Raw genomic sequence first — 23,574 nt, 5'->3', positions numbered from 1 at the left:
CTTATTTATTTGTTTGTTTGTTTGTTTGTTTGTTTATTTAATTGGATTTGTATGCAATCCCTCTCCAAGGACTCAGGGTGGCTCACAGCATATATAAAAACAGAACAATAATGTAAATCCAATTAATGATGAGAAGGAATCCAGTTTTGAAGGATTTTAACTCTTAGGTTTTAGCTTTGTTCCTGATCGAGCTACTTTTTTTACTTTTTAATTTATTGTTAATATTGTTAATTTGTTTACCCTCTTTTAAATTTACAGAGCTAGTTTACTGGTTTTCTTTAAAATAAATATTCTAAAACATGTCTCAATTAATGTAATTTTATTGTTTTCCATTTTTATAAGTTACCAGTAGCCACTGCATTTTCTAACCTCGGCTTATACTCGAGTCAATACGTTTTCCCAGTTTTTGTGGCAAAAATTGGTGCCTCGGCTTATACTCGGGTCGGCTTATACTCGAGTATATACGGTAACTTAATTAGTTAAACTTTAAGTTGATTAATGTTATACTTATCTCTATTATCATAAGTGATCAGAAGAAGATCTCTAAATATTGTTGGGTACATTTTTCTAATCCTTTATTTAATGAAAAGAAGGATTATGGGGTAACATGATAGCAGTGTTCCGATATCGCAGGGGCTGCCACAAAGAAGAGGGAGTTAAACTATTCTCCAAAGTACCTGAGGGTAGAACAAGAAGCAATGGATGGAAACTAATCAAAGGAGAGGAGCAACCTGGAATTAAGGAGGTTTCCTGACAGTGAGAACAATTAACCGACAGAACAGTTTTGTCTCCAGAAGTTTTGAACACTCCAACACTGGAAGTCTAAGAAGAGACTGGATAACCATTTGTGTGAAATAGTATAGGGTTTCATGCCTAAGCAGGGGGGTTGGACTAGAAGACCTGTTTGTTGTTGTTGTTGTTGTTGTTGTTGTATTATTATTATTATTATTATTATTATTATTATTATTATTATTATTATTATTATTAAGACCTCCAAGGTCCCTTCCAACTCTGTTGTTCTCTTCTATTCTATTTTCTACTGTAAAAAAAATAGCTGAAGAAAGACAATTTTGCCTTTATAAAACTAAATATTCATAAGATAGAAAACAGGGAGTTTTTAGTTCTGCCATTTTCAAATCTAATTATACCCAACCTAATTGTGCAATATATGGCTGTAGGCACTTCTGTTCCGTTTCCAGGTGCACAGCCATTCCATCAAGTAGCAATGACAAGCAACCTCTTTTAATTTCAACCGAATCTTGTAAGTAGAGTGCCATTAAATTTCACTCTACAGTTTTTAATTGTTTCCCTAAAGTAAGATATTTTACCTGAAGTAAATGCATTTAAAATGCATTTAAAATGTTAAAGAAACACCATGATAGGGCCCATCTTCCAGTTTAAGCCGACCACCACGCAGTGAAGGGCTATCAAATTTTTTAGTACCACGCTGTGGGCGTGGCTTATGCAGGACACCCTACATTTTCTTTCAACATCTTTCACTGTAAATTGGGTGCTCTGGGGTGGAGCTCCATTTTTGCTACCCCACTGCATTCCCCCTACACCACCACCCCTGTCCAGACAGTAGCCCACCCCTGCCAATATGTACAAAGGTAGACCTTGACCTAAGACTACAATTGAGTCCAAATTTTCTGTTGCTAAGTGAGAAACACTACAGTCAAGTTAGTACATAAGTAGTTCTCAATTTACAACTACAGTATTTATTTATTAACTGTTCACAGTTACATTACTGAAAAAGTGACCTGTAGCCTTTTTTTCACACATACAACTGTTGCCGCATCCCCACGGCCACATGATCAGAATTTGGATGCTTGGCAACGGTGGTAGGAAAGGGAGCAAAATTTAAAATGGGACAAAATTTATTGAATAACTTTTTCATTTAGCAACAGAAAATTTGAGCTCCACTGTGGTTGTCAGTAGAGGACGACCTGTCAAATATTGTGCAAGACTTGGAGGTTTTATCTATCTATCTATCTATCTATCTATCTATCTATCTATCTATCTATCTATCTATCTATCTTTATTATATTTATTTATATATATATATATATATATATATATATATATATATATATATATATATATATTTATATATATATATATGTGTGTGTGTGTGTGTGTGTGTGTGTGTGTGTGTGTGTGTGTGTGTATATATGATTTGTATGCCGCCCCTCTCCGCAGACTTGGGGTGGCTAACAAGAGTAAAAAAGACAATGTAAACAAATCTAATATTAAAAGTAATTTTAAAAACCCCAATTTAAAGATGCATAAATTTGATAAGCCTAGGGGGAAGGGAATATCTCAATTCCCCCATGCCTGACGACAGAGGTGGGTTTTAAGAAGCTTACGAAAGGCAAGGAGGGTGGGGGCAACTCTGATATCCATGGGGAGTTGGTTCCAGAGGGTCGGGGCCGCCACAGAGAAGGCTCTTCCCCTGGGTCCCGCCAAACGGCATTGTTTAGTCGACAGGACCTGGAGAAGGCCATCTCTGTGGGACCTAACTGGTCGCTGGGATTCGTGCAGCAGAAGATGGTCCCAGAGATATTCTGGTCCGATGCCATGAAGGGCTTTATAGGTCATAATCAACACTTTTCTTTTCTAGGGATGTAACTGGGAACCCTGACATACTGTTAAGTGAAACTGGCTTCCCCAGTAACTTTGATGGCAGAAGGTTTCAAAACATGGGTCACATGATCTTGGGACACTGCAACCGTCATAAATATGAACCAGTTGCCAAACATCCAAATTCTGATCACGTGACCATTGGAAGGTTGCAACAGTCCATAAATGTGAAAAACAGTCATAAATTACTTTTTTTCAGCGCCCTTGTAACTTGGAATGGTCCCTACACCAACTGTTGTAAATCAAGGATTATCTGTATAGATTAAGTAAACAAGAGGGCTCATCGCACTTTTAAAGAAATAGCATAATTCATGTATCTGAAGTTGCCTTAATACATTTGTTAATACCTAATGTGCCGTGAAATCTTGTTTTGTCACAAAAGGCTAATATAGCTGCGCTTCTCAAAATGAATAGCTTAGAGTTCTTTTTATACAATTATTTTTCCATACAGCAGGATAATTTGAAGCTGGAGGAGGTAGAACTCAAAGCAGCTCAGGCAAGGCAACTCTAATTTCCCCCTAGGGGAGGGTGGGCTTAATATCTAATTAAACAGAGAAGAAATAGAGGAGTCCTGATTTTTCCCCTGCACAAAACATTCCTTTGATTAGAAAAAAACAAGTCTGTACACATTTCGCTTTTTTTAAAAAAGTTTCATGTATCTTTCTCAGAAACAAAATAAAACCAAGACTGTCTCCAAGTAACAGGAGTTCTCAGTGGAAGACTGCTGTGCAAGAAAAGTGGCTGGAATTAAGCTAGCACAGAATTCCTAAAGGAAAACTGAGTCTCACTTTGGGGATTTGTTTTCCTAATAATTTCTTCAGACTACTGTGTCCATGGGGAATATGAAGGGTGAAGGCTAAGTATAAAGATACTTAAGAGTCTAATTATTTCTGTTCATTCAACGATCAGCGAGTTGTTCATTAAGCCTTTTATCTAATCATCATCGCAAACTTTACATGAATTTATTTTAAAGGTGAGATAGTGTTCTTTTTCAAAGAAAGGAGTGAGTAACTACACTTTAATGTGGGAAAGGCATATCTTCATTTACAGAACTAAATTGCCCTTAAACAACTAATATCTAAACAGCCTGTGGTTTTTAAGAACTTATCTTTTTAAAAAATATTTTAATAGCACGCCTGGAAGCAGTCCAATAAATGAATCTCATGTACTACAAAAATATATATATTGTTTTAAATACACATTGCAAAACTGATAAAAGGAAACCCCACCACCCTCCGTAGCAATTTTGCATTAAAAATAGTTTTATGCTATAGATTTAAAGATACAGGACATTTTTAGGCTCCTATCTGTCATCAGAGCCTGGGTAGCAGAGGAAAGAGAGGCAGTTTGGTTCAGGCTAGAAACCAGGAGATTGTGAGTTCTAGTCCCACCTTAGGCATTGCAAACTAGCTGGGTGACAGTCAGATTCTCAGCCCAACACACTATATAAGGTTTGTTTGTTTGTTTGTTTGTTTATTAGATTTGTATGCCGCCCCTTTCCGTAGACTCGGGGCGGCTCACAACACAATAAAACAGTTCATGACAAATCTAATAATTTACAATTTAAAATATTAAAAAACCCCATTATTTAAGCAAACATACATACAAGCATACCGTATATAAATTGAATTGAATAGGTCCGGGGAAGATGTCTCAGTTCCCCCATGCCTGACGACAAAGGTGGGTTTTAAGGAGTTTACGAAAGGCAAGGAGGGTAGGGGCAGTTCTAATCTCTGGGGGGAGCTGGTTCCAGAGGGCCGGGGCCGCCACAGAGAAGGCTCTTCCCCTGGGGCCCGCCAACCGACATTGTTTAGTTGATGGGACCCGGAGAAGGACCTAATCGGTCGCTGGGATTCGTGCGGCAGAAGGCGGTCTCGGAGATATTCTGGTCCGATGCCATGAAGGGCTTTAAAAAGGTCATAACCAACACTTTGAATTGTGACCGGAAGGTTGTTGTTGTGAAGAACAGTGTTTCCCAACCTTGGCAACTTGAAGATATTTGGACTTCAACTCCCAGAATTCCCCAGCCAGCATTTGCTGGCTGGGGAATTCTGGGAGTTGAAGTCCAAATATCTTCAAATTGCCAAGTTTGGGAAACACTGGTGAAGAAGACAGGAGAAGGAAGACGTACAAAGTGATTTTTGCTGCCTTGAGTTATTTATAAAAAGAATAAAGGTGGGATTAAGAAAAATCTAAGAGAGAGTCAAGCTCAGCATAACAGGGCTCATACAGCCTCGGTGTGAAGACCAAATCCATTTTACAGCAAAGGAATGACATTTTAACCACAAGTTCAAACTTACAAAGCGAGAAGAGAACAACCACCACAAAAGATATCCTTGGCACTGCAAGTGAAAAGTGATTAGGAAGCAGGTATTTATTAGATGGCCTTTGGCCAAGAAAAAGGAGTGGTATCTCGATCAAATTCCCATGTTCCCTCAGAGCAATCGTAATATTACAAGTCCTAAGCGACAAGGAACAAAAAATATCCAGAAGATCAGTTGCTGGAAATTCTTGAAGAACCTCCCTAGATCAGTGATGGTGAGTCTTTTTTACTTGGGTGCCAAAAAGGCACAAAAGGAGGGCCAGAGCGGACATGATAGCAGTCTACAGGTATACGAGGGGTTGCCATAGAGAGGAGGGGATCACTTTATTCTCCAGGGCACCGGAGGGCCGCGGCTGGAAGCTGACCAAGGAGAGATTCAACCTGGAAATAAGAACTTCCTGACGGTCAGAATGATCAACCAGTGGAACAACCTACCAGCGGACGTTGTGAACTCCAATACTCTGGACATTTTTAAGAGGAGATTGGACTGATATTTGGCTAGGATGCTATAGAGTTCCTGCTTAGGCAGGGGGTTGGACTTGATGACCCGCATGGTCCCTTCCAACTCTAACAATAAATAAATAAAATAAATAAATAAATGTGTGTGTGCTCACATCCATAATGCAATGCCCTCCCCCGTGCACTCGTGCACACAACCCCCCCATGCATGCGTGCGGGCCTCATTGAAGCCTCCGGACTTCCAGTACACCCATTGGGCCGTTTTTTTACCATCCAGAGGCTTTCCTGGTTCTTATTTATGACAGCTGCAATATCGTGTGAGGGTCAGGTGATCCCCTTTTGTGACTTTCTGACAAGCAAAGTCAATGGGGAAGTCAGATTCACTTAAGAACCAGGTTACTAACTCAACAACTGCACTACATCACTTAACCACTGTGGCAAGAAAGATTGTAAAATGGGATAAAACTCATGTTAACATCTGTCTCACTTAACAACAGAAATGTTGGGCTCAATTGTGGTCATAAATTAAAGACTACCTTCAGATCGTGCAGAATGCAGCTGCGAGAGCAATCATGGGATTCCCAAGGCATGCCCATGTTACACCAACACTCCGCAGTCTGCACTGGTTGCCGATCAGTTTCCGATCACAATTCAAAGTGTTAGTTATGACCTATAAAGCCCTTCATGGCATCGGACCAGAATATCTCCGAGACCACCTTCTGCTGCACGAATCCCAGCGACCAGTTAGGTCCCATAGAGTTGGCCTTCTCCGGGTCCTGTTGATTAAACAATGTCATCTGGCGGGACCCAGGGGAAGAGCCTTCTCTGTGGCGGCCCCGACCCTCTGGAATCAGCTCCCCCCAGAGATTAGAATTGCCCCCACCCTCCTTGCCCCTCGCAAGCTCCTTAAAACCCACCTCTGTCATCAGGCATGGGGGAATTGAGATATGCCTTTCCCCCCAGGCATATACAAGTTTGCATGGTATGTTTGTGTGTATGTTTTGTTTTTTAATGATTTTTTAATTATTAGATTTGTAATATATTGTTTGTATTGTTGCTGTGAGCCGCCCCGAGTCTGCGGAGAGGGGCGGCATACAAATCTAATAAATAATAATTATTATTAATAATAATAATAATAATAATAATACTGAACTGCTCTGGTTTTTGTTTTGAAAAAGATATTTAATTTACGACTTGTAAAAGGTGTTTAATTTGTTTCTATACCCAGAGTTGGAATGGCTTCTTTTGATTTCAGATTAAGATAGAAGAGAATGGAAAAGTTACTGATCAAAATATCAGAAAATCAAAGTACCGTAATTCTCTCCTATTTTCAGTTATTAATATTCTCATTTCATTGCATTTTTTTTGTGTGGATTTGTTGTATAAAGATGAAGGGAGCAAAAGAGTAATTAAAGCAGATGCTGAGTGGAATTGCTCTTTCTGTCTTTTTATGCCTGTTGCTTTCACTCAGAACTATATACCTGCTGTTTTTCATTACAATGCATTCCAGGTTAAAAGGCAGAACTATCTAAGATAGAATCTGAACTGTAGTTTAAGTGAATTCCACTTCAGCACTGTCCAATAAATAGCCCTGCTTTCTGAAAATGCCCCCTTGTGCAGTCGGCTTTCTAGCTTTATTTGCTTTTCTTCAGAGCTGCAACTGCAATAGAGCATTATTGCATGGGTTATCTTCTAGCCATCTCTGCAAAGCAGATTCCTTTACCATCATCTGAATAGGTAAGGCAACCGGTAGTTTCAAATGGTACTCTTAAAATTAAGACAGTGGCTCTGCAAAAACGTCACTTTTTAAAACTCGGCACACTGTTATTCTATAGCAGGGGTGTCAAACTCAAGGCCCATGGGCAGCATCCGGCCTGCAAGGTGATTAAATCTGGCCCTCGAGGCCGGCCTACAAATAGCAAATAGGACTAGCCAGCAGTGTGTTTGGCAGCCAAAACAGACTGCAGGGGAGGAAACCACACTCTGTTTTGGCCGGCAGGATGCCAAAAAAGGGGCACAGGGAGCTCCCCACCCCATTTTTGCTGGCAGGCTGCTGTATCCCAGTGGTCTCCAAACTATGGGCCACGGGCCGCCTGCGGGCCACTGAGGCCAGGGGTCGACAAAGTTGTTCAGAATCTAGGAGCCAGCCAAAAAATTTAGGAGCCAGAATTTTTTTTAAGCAAACTTGGTTTTTAATTTAACAAAAAAAACATTACAAACGTTATAAACAACATTTTACTTTTAAAGATAATAAATATTATATTTTGATATTTTAGATTTTAGGCAACATTCTAGTGTTTTTCACTTTGCGTTTTGTGGCCATGAACATGCCTTGTGATTTTAGAGCTGAAGTACCAGTGGTCCACAGCCTTGGCAGGATCAAACGCCTTCACAGATGGCCCATTCATGGTGATCATAAACAAGTCACTTAAACTTTCTTCTTGCATCCTTGATCTGAATTTATTTTTGACCATGTTCATCAAACTAAATCCTCTTTCACAACATGAGGTTGAGACAGGGAGCACCGCTACAATCGACAACAGGTTTCCCAGAACTGGAAATCTCTCGGTGTTGGAGAGTGCCAAATCCAGAAGCTCACACAGTTTCTTTCCTTTTCCAAGGACCTTAAACTCATACCACTCATTGAGGAGTGAGTGAATGCATTGGTCATCACTTTCAGGTGGAGATAGCTGTTTACGAAAATGATGAGCCAATGCAGTAATCTCAACCACACCATAGTCCGGTGTGGTTGAGATTACTGGCCCGAAGGGAAGGAGCGGTTCGGGTTCCCCGCGCGGCGGAAGGAGAGGCGCCAGAAGACTGACGGGTTTCCCGGCAGGCCAGTCCGGCCGGCCACCCATGCGAGCGCTTTTCGGCGACTGTTCCGGCCCGGGAGGTCCCACAGGACGCACGCCTTCGCCGGGGTTCAGTTGCATCAGGGGGGGAGGCTTGGGCAGCGAGAAGGGCAACGGCTGAGGGGAGGCCGCGGCAGCTGCCGAGTCTCCACCTGACATCGCTTTCACCCCCTCCCCCCCGGCGCAGGCCTGGCTCCGCCGAGCCGGCTCTGCTGTACTCCCGTCGGGATCCGAGGGGAGACCGTTAGTCAGAAACCGAAACAGAGAAGAAGGAAAGGGAGACCGGGCCGGGGACGCGGGTGAGGGGGGGGAGGGGGGAGGAGGGGTTACTGGTCGGAAGTCACCGCGCACGCGGCCGGAGGAGGAATGAACAAAACCTCACGCCGGGAGGGGAGGGGCTTCCGCTTCTCTCCGAAGGCGGGTGAGCGGCCAAGATCGGAGCGTCTGTGTGCGGTGGGGGGGAGTGAAGGGGTTCGAGTAGGAGGCGGAATGGAGGCAAGGGGGGGAGGGAGAGACGCACGCAAGCGCAGGGGACGCTGGGAAAGCAGCTCGCTCCGAGGTTGATGGGCGGAGCTACGGAAGCCAAGATGTACCATTTCTGGGCGTAAACACAAGGCGGGAAAAATATACTGTATACATACAGTACAGCAGGCAACATTTTCTAGGCGCCAGACAACATTTTCTAGGCGCCACTGGCGACCAGGCACCTGGGTTTGTCGAACACTGACTGAGGCCATTTATTCGGCCCGCGGGTGAGTGACAGGAGCCCATCTAATTTTCCATGAATAAAATGCGGTATTTTGTTAGTAACTAATATCAATCATCAAAAAAGTTGCAAAAGTTTTTTTTCTAATTTTGTCATCCAGTTACATTCATTTTCTTTTAATTAAATTCCCTCCTCAAAAAAGTACACCACCAATTATATTTCTAACTTATTAACCATTATGCCAAAATGCTTCCTTCTTTCTTTATACATTTTTCAATAAGCCAAGAAAACCTTGTATAGCCAATCAGATGTTAACAAAAGAAAATTAAAAACAAAACATAAACATATATGAATTTCAGACTTCTCCCCCCCCCCTCTAAATAATACGTTCCCATTTTGTTTTTTACTTTAAAATAAGGTATGTGCAGTGTGCATAGGGATTTGTTCACAGGTTTGTTTCATAGTCCGGCCCTCCAACAGTCCGAGGGACAGTGAACTGGCCCCCTGTGTAAAAAGTTGGGGGACCCCTGCTGTATCCTGTCTGCCCCCCCCCCAACACATCTCCGGACCAGCCTGCAGAGAACTACAATGCTGATCCAGCCCTCAAAGAAATTCAGTTCGACACCCCTCTTCTATAGAATTCATTATCACAGGGTGTAAACATGGCCATCAGTTTGGTTGCTTTCAAAGGCCTAAAGGAAAAGGTATTTAATTGCCATGATAGCTATACTCTCAGGGGTCCTAAGTCATATTAAAGGCATCTTACTCTGAAACGTGAGATGTCTGTGGATACAGAATGCTAATTGGGATGGATCTTTGTTATGATCAAATTATGCTCTTCTCTGGCTTCTAATGTACAGATGGGCCTTTATTTTCAACCATTCATTTAGTGACCATTCAAAGTTACAAAGTCACTACAAAAGTGACTTACGGCCAGATTCTCGCATTTGTTACAGCATTCCAGCTATCATGTGAGCAAAAATCAAGGGGCTTGGCACCCAACATCTAGCTACAATGGCTCTAGCATCCAGGGGTCATGTGATCGTTATTTGAGTCCTTCCCAGTCAGCTTCCAACAAGCAAAATCAATGGAGGAAGCTGGGTTCCCTTCATGATTGCATGATTCATTTAACCATTACAACTTTTAGGGTCATAAAATTGGGCCCGACTCACTTAACAGCCATCTTCTTAATAACAGAAATTCTGATTCCAATTGTGGTCGTAAGTCGAGGGCTACCTATCTCTCATCTATTTTGCTTATTGTGTCAGCCCAGATTCTTTCATCTGCTAACTACCAAACTATGAATAAATGAATAAATAATTTTTTAAAGAACCCTGCATAGTTATCTCATTGGCAATGCTTAATATCTTTGGTAACCTTAAATCATTCATTTTAATGTTATTTTAAAAATCTCTTCTTACTCAGTACACTGAATGTTTCTGTACCAGAGAGAGATTCCTTGTGTATTTAACCACATTTGCCAAAAAAAAAATTTATTCCTATTCCATTCCATTCTTCTTAAATACAGTCCATTTACTCAATACTTTACTTGTGAAAAAACACTTAATCCATTTAAAACTAGGGAAAAAACTAACACAATTACAGAAATGAAATTACATAAAACTATTATGCACAAGCAACACTTAACCCTGCCAAATTAAACTACACTGAAGAATGCCACATGTAAATTAGTTAAGAATTCACATCATAGCTATATGTTTCTTTGGCAGGTTGACATCGGTGCAAGCTATACTTGAATTTTAATAAAACACTGTAATTGGCATTGTTAACATATTCTGATTACATAAAAGGTGTACATGCAACTTTTTAAAAAATCTTGAGCAAGGGAACTCATAGACAAAACCTGATTCATATTTCTCACACTGAGCATTTTTTTGCCACGTCCACACAAAAATCTCTTAAGAGCTTATCCTAAAATATTAAACAAACATCAGGAACTAACATCCAATCAACATTCAGCAATGCACAAACAGTTCTTGCTGCACATTTTACAATAAGAATTGTGGAAAGCGACTCTCTAACAAAATAATTACGGTGAAAGAACAAAATAACAGAGTTGGAAGGGACTTTGGAGGTCTTCTAGTCCAGTGGTCCCCAATGTTTTTTCCACCAGGGACCAGTTTCAGCAAGACAATTTTTCTATGGCCCGGTGGGGGCGGAAAGGGGTGTGGTTGGGGGTGGGATTAAGCATGGGGGTGCTGGTCCTCCCCGCCCCTCTTTCCCGCCATCGCCCTGTGGCCGGCAGAACCTGCCTCCCAAGCCCTCTTGCCCAGCGGGGGCTAAGCGCTGGAGACAGGGTGTCAGGCTGGCCCTCCTGCCTCCCCCCAGCCAAAAACGCAAAAGTGCCCCGCGGCAGAAGCCAAAAGAGGCTTGAGCCTCTCGGTCCTTCCCGCCCCTCTGTCCCGTCCATCGTCCTGTGGCCGGCAGAACCTGCCTCCCGAGGCCTCTTGCCTGGCGGGAGGTGAAGCGCTGGAGGGAGGGGGTGGCGGCATGAGGGCCGGCAGCTGCTGACTCCACGGACCGGTGCAACATGCCCCGCGGCCCGGTACTGGTCCGCGGCCCGGTGGTTGGGGACCCCTGTTCTAGTCCAACCCCTGCTCAAGAAGGAAACCCTATACCAGTGTTTACAATGATCTTCTTGTTTCTGAAGAGTGCATGGACACTGGCCAGCTGGTCTTCACATGTGCATGCACACCCGAAAATGGAAGACCAGTTGGGCAGCATGCATGAACACACCAGAAACCAGAAGAGTAACAGGCAATGGTTCACATGCCCAGAGAGATGGCTCTGCATGCCACTTCCAGCACATGTGCCACAGGCTCACCATGATAGTGAGAGATGGTTGTCCAATCTCTTCTTTAAAATCTCCATTATTGGAGCACCCACAAGGTCTGGAAGCACTGAATGAAATAACCACATGAGTTTCCTTCAAGAATGTTCTAAAGGCATGCAAAACATCCCATTTTCAAAATACAAATGACACCAAGAACTCCACAAGTTACTTTCTGCATTTTCCCTAAGGAAAAAAAATACACTGAACAGTTGCAAAAATCCATAATCTCAATATGACTTTAAAACAAAGCCGGTGAAGGTCACACATGGTCCACAATGGAAGACAAGTCAGTGCCCACGTCCCTAAATTTAAAAATAACACTGATATATTTATATTTTCTCAATTAAATCATAAAAAAATGAATAAGCTCTCAAATTCCTTTGGTCTGGCAGTCAATCCCAACGAAAAGTTCAATTGCATTATGACCTTTTCCATTTTTTTAATGGACCAATATAGCTACATGGCATTAATGTCATGATCCCAAAAAGCATTTTAATAAAAGACATTTGCATAGCATTTATTTGCATCTCTTCTCTGGGACAGCTATGAGTTGACAGTGGCCAAGGGAAGGATACAAAAGCAACTCTGCCTTCATTGATACCAGCACATGCAAAAATGAAAGGAAGATTATATAGGAATGGTTGTAGAAGCAGAATGTATTACAAGAAGTTGCAAACACACGAAAATAGGTGTCGATTGCTTACTTGAACGCCTCTTCTCGTACACTGAGTGGGTACAGCAGTCACGTGGGTTGCTCGCTGTCCAATCCGTGTAGGACCGAGCCTTGTCTTTAAAAAGCCTGCTGGATCCGCCCCTTCCCCAGAATTCGCGATTTAGGCTCGAAAGTGATGGCTCGAATGATGCTCTACTCTCTTATTAGGAAGAAATAGGTTAAAGGTATAACTATAGGTAAAAGGAAAGTTAGGGAGGGAAGTGACTGCTGTACCCGCTCAGCGTACGAGAAGAGGTGTTCAGGTAAGCAATCAACGCCTATTCTCCGTACTGAAAGAGCAGGTCCAGAAGTCACGTGGGACATACCCAATAGATGTGTCCCTAGGGAGGGATTAGTTGGCTATTGTGAGCGATAACGGATTGAAGGACTCTTCTGGCAAAGGCAGCATCCGCTGAAGCGTGAGAGTCAATTTTGTAGTGCCTTATAAAGGAATTTGGAGAGGCCCAAGTGGCTGCTTTGCAGACTTCCTCCAATGGAGCTTGAGTTGCCCATGCGGCTGATGTTGCTGCACTTCTTGTGGAACGTACCGTGATACCTCTTGGTACGCTGAGGGAGGCCTTCAAGATTGTCCCTCAAATCCAACGGCCTAATACAGTTGAGGATGCCCTGGATCCCAGGGATCTGGGGTGGTATGCTACGAATAAGGCTTCGGACCCACGAATAGGTCTCGTTCGTTGGATGTAGATCCGTAGAGCTCTGGTAAGATCTAGGGTGTGCCATCTGATGGAGAGATGATAGTTCTTATTGGAGCAGAATGAAGGCAACACAATGTCCTGGGATCTGTGAAACATGGAGCTGACCTTTGGGAGAAAGGTGGGGTCCAGGCGAAGGACTACTTTGTCCGTATGGAACTGGCATAGGTCCTGCCGGATGGAGAGGGCCGCCAGTTCTGAAATGTGATTGCCACCAGAAAGGCTACCTTGTAAGATAGGTACCTGAAGGATGATGACCTTAAGGGTTTATATGGTGCTTGAGTGAGAGGATGCAGAACCCGAGGTAAGTCCCAGGATGGATATCTGTGGACAGTGGGAGGCCTGAGGTTTGAGATGCCTCTTAGAAATTCTTGTATCTTAGGGAAGGAACGAAGTGGTTGTCTGCGTGGCCCTGTCAGGACCGAAGATAAGGCCGCTAGATGACGTCGAATGGTGCTGGTTGAAAGGCCATGATGAAAGTCTTTCATGAGGAAGGATACGATTCTGTGAATGGGAACAGAGGTGAGAGACCTTCCTGTGTGCACCACTGGTGAAATTTAGACCGAGTATGGTCGTAGATCCTGTTGGTAGAGACTCTTCTGGATTTGAGGATTACTTCTACCACGTCAAGGTCGTAACCCTGAAGGTCTAGGTCATGCCGGATAACCGCCAAGCAGTGAGGTGGAACCACTCTGGGTCTGGGTGGTGAGAGACTCCTTGTTGCAACATATCCTCCGAAACGGGGAGTCGCCAGTGGTCCTGGACGGACAGCCACTGCAGGTCTGCGAACCAGGGATGGCGAGGCCAGTGAGGAGCTATCAGAATCACCTGGGCCTTCTCGAGGATGACCTTGTGGATTACTGTTCTGAATGCATTTGTTGCCTCTGCTCCCTGGGATGGGAACCTGGAATAGAACCGAGGGAGTTGAACATTGGTTGCGGTCACAAATAGGTCTAGCGATGGGTGACCGAATTTGAGGCAGATCTGTTGGAATAAGTCCGGCTGGAGGCTCCACTCTCCTGGATCCAGAGTTGACATGGAGAGCCAGTCTGCCTGCACGTTGAGGACTCCCGAAATGTGATCGGCCGATAAGGATTGAAGATGTTTCTCTGCCCAGAGACCCAGCGTCAGGATTTCCTGCATCAGGGCCTTAGACCGGGTGCCCCCTTGTCTGCAGATATGACTCTTTGAGGCCATATTGTCCATGAGAATTAGTACGCGCTGATTGATGATGTGCGTTTTGGACTGTTTGAGGGCTAACGACACTGCTCTCAATTCCAGCCAGTTGATGGGTCTGGATGACTCCTCCGCTGACCACGTGCCTTGGGCTATCAGACCCTGAGCGTGGTCCCCCGTCAGACTGGCATCTGTGGTAATGGTGAACTGGTCTGGAATCCTGAAGGGAGATCCTTTGTCCAGGGCGGAGGAAGTCCACCAAGAGAGGGATCTCAATATGGTGGTCGGGATGGAGATGAGGCATGCCGCGTTGCTGTTCCCCGATCTCTGGAACGGCAACAGAAGTCACTGGAGATCCCTGGCATGGAGGCGAGCCCATGGGATAATGCCAATGCAGGACACCATCATTCCCAGTAGGGTGACGATGGTAGTCTTTCTTTGAGATCTAACCTGATAGATAAGCTCTTTGAGATTGATCTTCCTCTCAGAAGGAAGACCTGGGAGAGACCAGAATCTATGATTGCTCCCAAGTGTTGAATAGAAGTGGAAGGCTGGAGCTGACTTTTTTGAATAGAGAAACCATCATCCTGTAAGATAGACATGGTAATTTGGAGGTCTGAACGGGTGCCCTCCTTAGAGGGACCGTGAATTAATATGTCATCCAAATAGCACAAAATATGGATGGGAGTGGCCTGAATATGGGCTGCCAAGGCGCCCAGGAGCTTAGTAAAGACTCAAGGAGCCGAGGACAGCCCAAAGGGCATGGACCTATACTGATAATGCTTGCCCTGGAAGGCGAAGCGAAGGAATTGTCTGTGGCCTTTAACAATAGGAATGTGGAGATAAGCTTCGGTAAGATCCAAGGAAGACATGAAGTCTCCAGGATGAATGGAGGCGAGGATGGATGACAGAGAATGCATCTTAAATTTTCTATATTTTCTATATTATATAAATCTCTTAAGGTCTAGAATAGCCCTCCATCCTCCAGAGGTCTTAGGGACCGTGAAGAGAATGGGGTAGAAGCCGAGATCTCTTTGAGAAGAAGGAACTGGTTGGATAGCCCTAATGGACAAAAGGTGTTGAATTGCGTCCTCCATTCTAAGGCGAGAGGAGGGAGATCTAGGGGATGGACAGGATATGAAGTGCTTAGGGGGCAGGGAGATAAACTCTAACTGAAGCCCCCATTCCACTGTGGAGATAACCCAGGGGTCCTTACAGGAACGGCGCCAACTGGAGACAAACCAGGCCAGACGCCCCCCTATGGGAATAGATTGGAGATTACCATCTGGACTTTGTAGAGGCTCTGGAGGAGGAGGAGGAGCCTCTTTGAAAGCGAGATCCGCTGCCCCTGGGGTTCCTGTCTGCTTGGGAACGAAAATGAGAGGTATACTGACCTGAGTTCCTGTGGAAAGCGAACCCCTGGTCTTGTTGATGATTGGGACGTGGAAAAGGCTGCTGTGTTTTGATAGCCTTCTTGGTAGTGGGCCACAGAACTTTCTTTTTATCAGTGGTTTCTGTGAGTAGGGGGTCCAAGAGGTCGCCAAATAAAAGGTTGCGTTTCAAAGGACCCATGGCAAACTGTCACTTCTGCCTCACTCCCGCCTGCCATGGGTGAAACCATAAGTCTTCTGGTGGTTGTTGAGCAAAGCCAGACTTTGCTGCAAATCTTGATGATTGCAAAGTGGCGTCTGCTACATATTGGGCCGCTGCAAAAACTTTATTGAAGTCCTGGGGGATGGTATCAATTTCATCACCAGTAGGCCTACCATCCATGGGACCCTTGGAAGAAGTGCCTCTCTTGGGAAACGAAGTCATGGCCTGAACAAATTACAGGTACAAGTCTTGAGCCAAAATGGTGGGAGAAGCTATGACGGGTCAGAATTCCCAAGAGGAAGGGGCCCAGGCTCCTAGTCCCAGGAGCATCTGCAGCTCAAAGTCAATCTGGATGAAACCAGAGTTCGTGCCAATGAGTACAGAAAGGCCAAGCCTCCCTATTTACAAGTAATAAACCAAGGCATGCTGGTTTTGAGGCCTAGCCAGGGAGAAATAGCCTGAGGGTCTCACAGCCTACTCCAGGGCCATGCGGTGGATTTAATGGCGTCAAGCGGCTCATGTGTGGACGAACTGCAAGTGCCGGAATTACTGGGCGCTGAGGGCCTTTGCGCTAAAAGAAAACACTCCACCGAAATTACGAAAAAATGGAGGAGGAACTAAAGTCCAGGAGATGAACAAAAGAGCTTGTTTAAGTGCCCCATACCGCCGGAGGAAAAACCCTTTTTCTTTATTTCACTTGCCAGTAATAACCTCCTAGCCGAGTAGATTTACTTAGAAATACAATCCGGCAGCAGCGCGAGCAGGGCAATTGCGAAATTTGCGGCTGTAGCCGTGCCACGGCTTCTCCCCTTGCCGCCGAGCCCAGTAGAGCTGGCGCGAAAAAAACGGCAAGCTTCTATAATGAATACAATTGGAAAATTTACTTATCTGCAAGTGAAGAATGAAAGAGGGCAGGTGTTATTGAGAGGACCTGAGCCACCACATGTCCCACTGGTAGCAGAACCAAGCGAATTCTGGGGATCGCTTGGCGGATCCAGCAAGCTTTTTAAAGGCAAGGCTTGGTCCTCTACAGATTGGACAGCGAGCAACCCACGTGACTGCTGGACCCACTCTTTCAGTATGAGAGAATCAGTTCTAATTTCAAGTAATATTTTCAATTAAGTGAAAAATTAGTTCACCTCCTCCTATTTTCAACCACAATTGAGCCCAACATTTCTGTTGTTAAGAGAAACAGATTTAAATTAATTTTGCCCCATTTTACAATTTTTATTGCCATTGTTGTTAAGTGAATCACTGTAGTCATTAAATTAGTAACACAGTTGTTAAGTGAATCTGGCTTCCCCATAGACTTTGCTTATCAAAAGGTTGCAAAAAGTGAACACATGATCCTGGAACAATGCAACCATTGTAAGCATAAGATAGTTGTCAAGCGCCTGAATTGTGATCACATGACCATGGGGATGTTGCAAGAGTCGTGTTAAAAACCAGTCATAAGTCACTTTTTTCAGGGCTGCTGTAATGTTGAATAGTCATTAAATGAACTAAGTCAAGAACTACCTGTATTTCATATGCTAATACACACAAGCACATGAACAAAAACACACAAGGATATGGAGAAAAAAAACAGAGTAAAACAATAATTAAGATACTTTACCTTTTATTGATTGGTTTTTCATCTTTCTCATAAGGCTTCACAAACCACTTCCCAATACGGACAAAATTCCGGTTCATTAAGCATCTTTCCACCAGATTATGAATTGCTTTGAAGAGCAGAGTCCGGCATTCATAGGAAAGTCCGTTTTCCCATACACCATCTTCCTCATCTGCAGGGATTAAACAAAATAAAATTAATATCAAGCTTTTAACAGAAGTGAAGAGTGAAGCAACCATGAGGAAGGGCAATAAATAATACTTGTGTTACATTTAAGGCCACCTGAAATATAAATACACAAAGTTGTCTTTTGAGGCTTTCTGATAGGCAGCAAAATCTCCATGGTCTCAGAGCAAGACATTTTTCCCAGCCCTTGAACAAAAATAATATTTCCGTTTAAGCAGGTGTCAGGGATTTGCTATCCTGAAGTATGAACACATTTCTTCTATTCAGCCACCATTAAATTTTAAACTACAGGGTCTTTGAGACAAAGACTCTGTTCTGTCGGGCTCTCTGGCAGACTCCTCCTGAAAATTCACAGGTACAAATTTCAGACACACACACGTTTGAAAATTCAAAACAATGTTCTTTATAATGAAAATTCACTTAAACCAAGCCCTCTTTTTGTATAGCAAAGAGCACTCATCTTCAAACAAACTGGTAATTTGTCCAAGTCCCTTATCAGTTCTGTGATACTTAGCTTGCAGCTGTGAGGCAATTCACAGTTCTTCTTCTTTCACAAAGTGAAACACACTTTGCTCTGGTTTAGTTTCAAAGCGGGGTAAAATCAGCACACAAAAGGTCAAAGGCAGCAAAGCAGGCACGAAACACAACGATCAGATAATCCTCCACAATGGCCAAACCCACAGGCTGCTATTGTTGTTGCCTATGCATCGCTCTCCGCATGCGTGGCTGTATCATTAACTCTTGTTCTGAATCCAAGGAGGAGCTAGATAATTGATCTCCTTCTGAGCCGTCTGCCACACTCTCCTCCTCCCTGTCACTCATGTCTTCTTGGTCAGAGGAGCCTTCATCAGCAGATTCCACACGGGGTGGTGGTGGCAAAACAGGCCTGCAGCATGTGGATGTCTCCCCCACATCCACAGTCCTTGGGGCAGGAGTTGGGCCAGAGCTAACCACAACAGATTCAAGCTTTCCTTCATTGTTACCATAACTAGTCTTCAATTTATGATGATTTCCATTGCTACGTAAGGTGGCTGTTACATAAGACCTGATCCATTTTATGAACTGTTTTGGAAAGTTTCAATACACAGGAATGTATTAATCTGCTTAACGACTGCCTCATTTGCTTAACGATCACCCTCTGTATTGGAGAGAAATACCTTGCATGTGCAACCACTTGGTCAATAAAGTGTGATACTGATTGCTTAGTGACTACCAAGTTTCCTGAATGACTGCCACCAAAAAAAAAAAAATCAGATCCAGTCCTGCCTCAAAATTGTGACTGTAATGACTTACAATAGAAATTCAATACTCAGTTATGGTCATAAATCAAGGACTAACTGTATTATCAACTACTGGGATGTGATCTTGGAGTCCTAGTGGACAACCATTTAAATATGAGCCAGCCATGTGCTGCAACTGCCAAAAAAGCCAACACAGTTCTAGGTTGCATTAACAGAGGGACAGAATCAAGATCACATGAAGTGTTAATACACTTCATAATGCCTTGGTAAGGCCACAATTGGAATGGCGCATTCAGTATTGGTCGCCACAATGTAAAAAGGATGTTGATACTTGGAGTCCTCGAGTCTTCGGAAAGAGGCGGCATACAAATCTAATTAATAATAATAATAATAATAATAATAGGTATTATTATTATTGTTGTTGTTGTTGTAATAACAACAACAACAATAATAATAATACCTATTATTATTATTATTATTAGTAGTAGTAGTAGTAGTAGTAGTAGTAGTAGTATTATGTCAGTACAACACAGCAAACGAGATCACTAGGCTGGATTTCGTATTTCATCACCAGTCGGGCGCTTCCCAAGCACCTAGGGCTGCGTGATGTAGCAGCGAATTATGTTTGCCGATCCCAGTAAAGCGGCCTTTTGCAATTGACAGATGGAGATTTTGTCAATTCCAATGGTTTTCAAGTGTCCGCTGAGATCCTTTGGCACTGCACCCAGCGTGCCAAGTACCACTGGGACCACTTTCACGGGCTTATGCCAGAGTTGTTGCAGCTCGATTTTTAGATCTTCGTATTTCACTAATTTCTCTAGCTGCTTCTCCTCAATTCTGCTGTCTCCTGGGATTGCGATGTCGATGATCCATACTTTCTTTTATTATTATTATTGTTGTTGTTGTTGTTGTTGTTATTACTACTACTACTCTAGAAAGAATGCAGAGAAGAGCAACAAAGATGATTAAGAATGGTTGCAGGAACAGGGCATGGCTAATCTGGGGAAAGACCAGGCGGGACGTATCTCAGAGGCTGCCACAAAGAAAAGGGAGTCAAACTATTTTCCAAAGCACCAGAGTGACAAGAAGCAATTCTAGTTTACTTCTCTCCTAATCAAAGAGAAAAGTAACCTAGAACTAAGGAGGAATTTCCTAACAGTTATAACTATTAATCAGTGGAACAATTTGCTTCCAGAAGTTGTGAATTTTCCAACACTGGAAGTTTTTAAGAGATTGGACAATCATTTTTCTGAAATGGTATAGGGCAGTGATGGCAAACCTTTTTTTTGTTTCATGTGCCAAAAGGGGAGGGGGGGTGCAGGGCATCATGTGTATGTGTGCTCACACCTATAATTCTATTCGCCCTCCTGTACATACACATTTAGTACCCCACTTCCCATTCGTGGCATGCAATGGTACGCCTGTTTTTCGCTCTCCCCAGGCTTCAGAGCCAAAGCAAAACAGCCTTCCCCAGCCCTTCAGAGGCAGAAAATGGCACATTTGCCAACTTCCGGTTGAATTGGAGACCCATTTTTTTGCTCTCCCTAAACTCCAGAGCCTTTCTTGGAACCTGGGGAGGACGAAAACAGCCTTCCCCACCCACTCCGGAGGGTGGAAACAGCCTGTTTCCCAACTCCCAGTAGACCCAGAAGGCCCCAAAATTAGATGCCTGGCACATGCATGCGTGCCGGACCTGCACTTGCGTGTCCATATGGCTCTGCATCTCACTTGTGGTACCCGTGCCATAGGATCACCATCACGGTTATAGAGTTTCCTGCCTGAGCAGGGGATTAGACTAGAAGATTTCCACGGTCTCTTCCAATTCTGTTATTCTATATTCTGTACTTTTAATATAGACGAGAGGTTTCTCTCTTTGGCACAGTGTATAGGAGGCAGCCTCGCGCCGGGTGTATGGAAGGCACGTGCTCCTCCTTGCCACTTCAGAGTCCCTCTTTTTTTTTAAGCCTTAAAGTTTTGGATTTTTTTTTATTTCCCTCACATCACCCTCCTCCTTCGTCAACGACTATCCTCCCTTTTCTTCCTCCTCCAACCCAAATTTCGAGCTTTTATTTCTTTCCTAGGGGGTTTGCACACATTATTTGCTTTTACATTGATTCCTATGGGAAAAATTGCTTCTACGTACAAACTTTTCTATTTAAGAACCTGGTCACGGAACAAATTAAGTTCTTAAGTAGAGGTACCACTGCAATGATGCATATGTATTGTGTTTTTAAGACTGTTGAGTTACTGTTTCTCTGTTGCAAATAGACAATGAAGCAGTGCCCATTTTTATCTATTTTGATTAGGAATTTAAAAGTGATAATTTATAGCAAAATTAAATGACTTTAATGCTGTTAATGCAGCTTTAAAGCTGTTTAATGCAGCTTCAATTTATAAAAGGGTTCTTCCTTTCTGGCTCAGTGTATTTTTTCCACAGGGAAATCTTCACTGATCCTTGACTTTTGAACAAATTTAATTATTGACCTAGGCTTCTGCCTTCTTAACTTTATGGAATGTTTCAAGCTACTTATACTGTTATGTTTATGTGTTTTTTTAAAAGAAATATGGTAAGGGCCATGAAATAACTAAGAGGATGTTTACAAAAAGAGTGTAACTTGTGTCTGCTTTTACAAAAAACATTTACCCTGATTTCTAGTTTGCATAATCTGTTACTAGCCTGCTAAAGTTCAGCAGTATTCTCGGTTCCTGAGCACAGAAAGGAGTGCATAGAAGTAGTCCTGCAAAAGCCTCCTTAAGCGCCACCAAAAGGCTCTTCTGGCAGCCCAGAAAAGCCCGAGATGGCCAGGATTAAAGGGGGCATGGCAGGAAACTGGCCGGGCCTTCATGCCGCTCTCAAATTTTCTGGGAAATTTTTCCAGGCTCGGGTTCTTAAGTAGAAAATGGTTCTTAAGAAGAGGCAAAAAAATCTTTAACACCCGGTTCTTATCTACAAAAGTTCTTAAGTAGAGGCGTTCTTAGGTAGAGATACTACTGTATCTGCTACAGATAGTCTTCAATTTATAATAGTTCATTTAGTAACTGTTCAAAGTTATATCAGCATTTTGAATTTTGATTTAGGGCTGTTTTTTACACTTAGGACTGTTGCAGCATCTCCGTGGTCATGTGATCAAAATTCAGACACTTGGCAACCGACCCATATTTATTTATTTTTAATGATGTTCGCAGTGTCCTAAGGTCATGTGATCCCTTTTGCAACCTTCTGACAAGAAAAGTCAAAGAGAAAACCAAATTCACTTAACAACCATATTACTGACTTAACAACAGCAGTGTGTCAACGTGCAAAGCTTTCAAGTTGCCATGAGACAGAGAGTGAGAGCTGAAGGAGTGGCTGATTGCACTAGCTGAAACTACATTCCACAAATGTTTATTTTACTGGTTGTGTTCTAGGTTACTGGAGTCAGAAGGAGGGGTGTGGGGTTCACAGCCTGCCAACGTGGTGCATTGGGGAATGTGATTTATGACATACCCAATGAGGAGGGGGGAAACAGGGTCATGAGGGCGGGTAGCCTGGGGAGGCACTATCCAAGTATTGCAGAAATGTCGCTCTTAAGAAATCATTATATTTCTTTTGGAGTTTGGCTCATGGCTCATGAATTAATTAGGGCATCTTTTGGAAACTTCACACAGTGATTCACTTAATAACTGTAAGCAAGGAAAGTCATAAAATGGTGCAAAACTCACTCAACAACTGTCTCATTTCACAAAAGAAATGTTGGGCTCAATTATGGTTCTAAGCTGAAGGCCAGGTGTATTCTATATCACTACTCTTCAAACCTAGTTATTTGGCACAAGCTTTCCTGAAAGACAGCTTGCCTAGCTGATCAGCTTTTGCAACTTTCTGAGAAAGTCAATGGGGAAGCCAAATTCACCTTACCATAAAACCCTTCATGGCACTGGACCAGAATATCTCCGTGACCGCCTCCTGCCGCACGAATCCCAGCAACCAGTTAGGTCCTACAGAGTTGGCCTTCTACGGGTCCCGTCGACTAAACAACGTTGTTTGACGGGACCCAGGGGAAGAGCCTTCTCTGTGGCAGCCCCGACCCTCTAGAACCCACCCTCGTAAACTCCTTAAAACCCACCTCTGCCATCAGGCATGGGGGAATTGAGACATCTCCCCCAGGCCTATACAGTTTGTGCATGGTATGTTTGTGTGTATGTCTTGCTTTTTAATAAGGGGTTTAAATATTAGATTTATTTATTTATTTATTTATTCATTCATTCATTCATTCATTCAATTTTTCTTCTCCTTAGATTCAGGGCGGCTTACAACATGTTAGCAATAGCACTTTTTTAACAAAGCTAGGCTATTGCCCCCACAATCCGTATCCTCATTTTACCCACCCTCGGAAGGATGGAAGGCTGAGTCAACTTTGAGCCGGTGATGAGATTTGAACCGCTGACCTTCAGATCTACAAGTCAGCTTCAGTGGCCTACAGTACAGCACTCTACCTGCTGCGCCACCCCAGCTCATTTGATTTAT

General features: G+C 43.3%; 1 protein-coding gene across 5 annotated transcripts in view; it reads right to left on the bottom strand.

Moving 5' to 3' along the window:
- The window catches only part of MED13 (mediator complex subunit 13), a 246,874-nt gene that overhangs the window by 195,278 nt on the left and 28,022 nt on the right, over positions 1-23,574 (bottom strand). For all 5 annotated transcript variants that reach the window (XR_011557594.1, XR_011557595.1, XM_070735377.1 and 2 more), the window contains exon 3: positions 17,647-17,815. Coding sequence is in view for 3 of the 5 variants with exons in the window: in XM_070735377.1 (XP_070591478.1) it covers positions 17,647-17,815 (169 nt within the window). In the remaining 2 variants the exon portion in view is untranslated. The remainder of the gene's footprint in view (positions 1-17,646; positions 17,816-23,574) is intronic.

This window comes from Erythrolamprus reginae, chromosome 1 (assembly GCF_031021105.1).
Source record: "Erythrolamprus reginae isolate rEryReg1 chromosome 1, rEryReg1.hap1, whole genome shotgun sequence".
Classification (NCBI taxonomy): domain Eukaryota; kingdom Metazoa; phylum Chordata; class Lepidosauria; order Squamata; family Dipsadidae; genus Erythrolamprus; species Erythrolamprus reginae.
The sequence above is the reverse complement of the archived record's forward strand: the minus strand, read 5'-3'. Positions and strand labels throughout refer to the sequence as shown.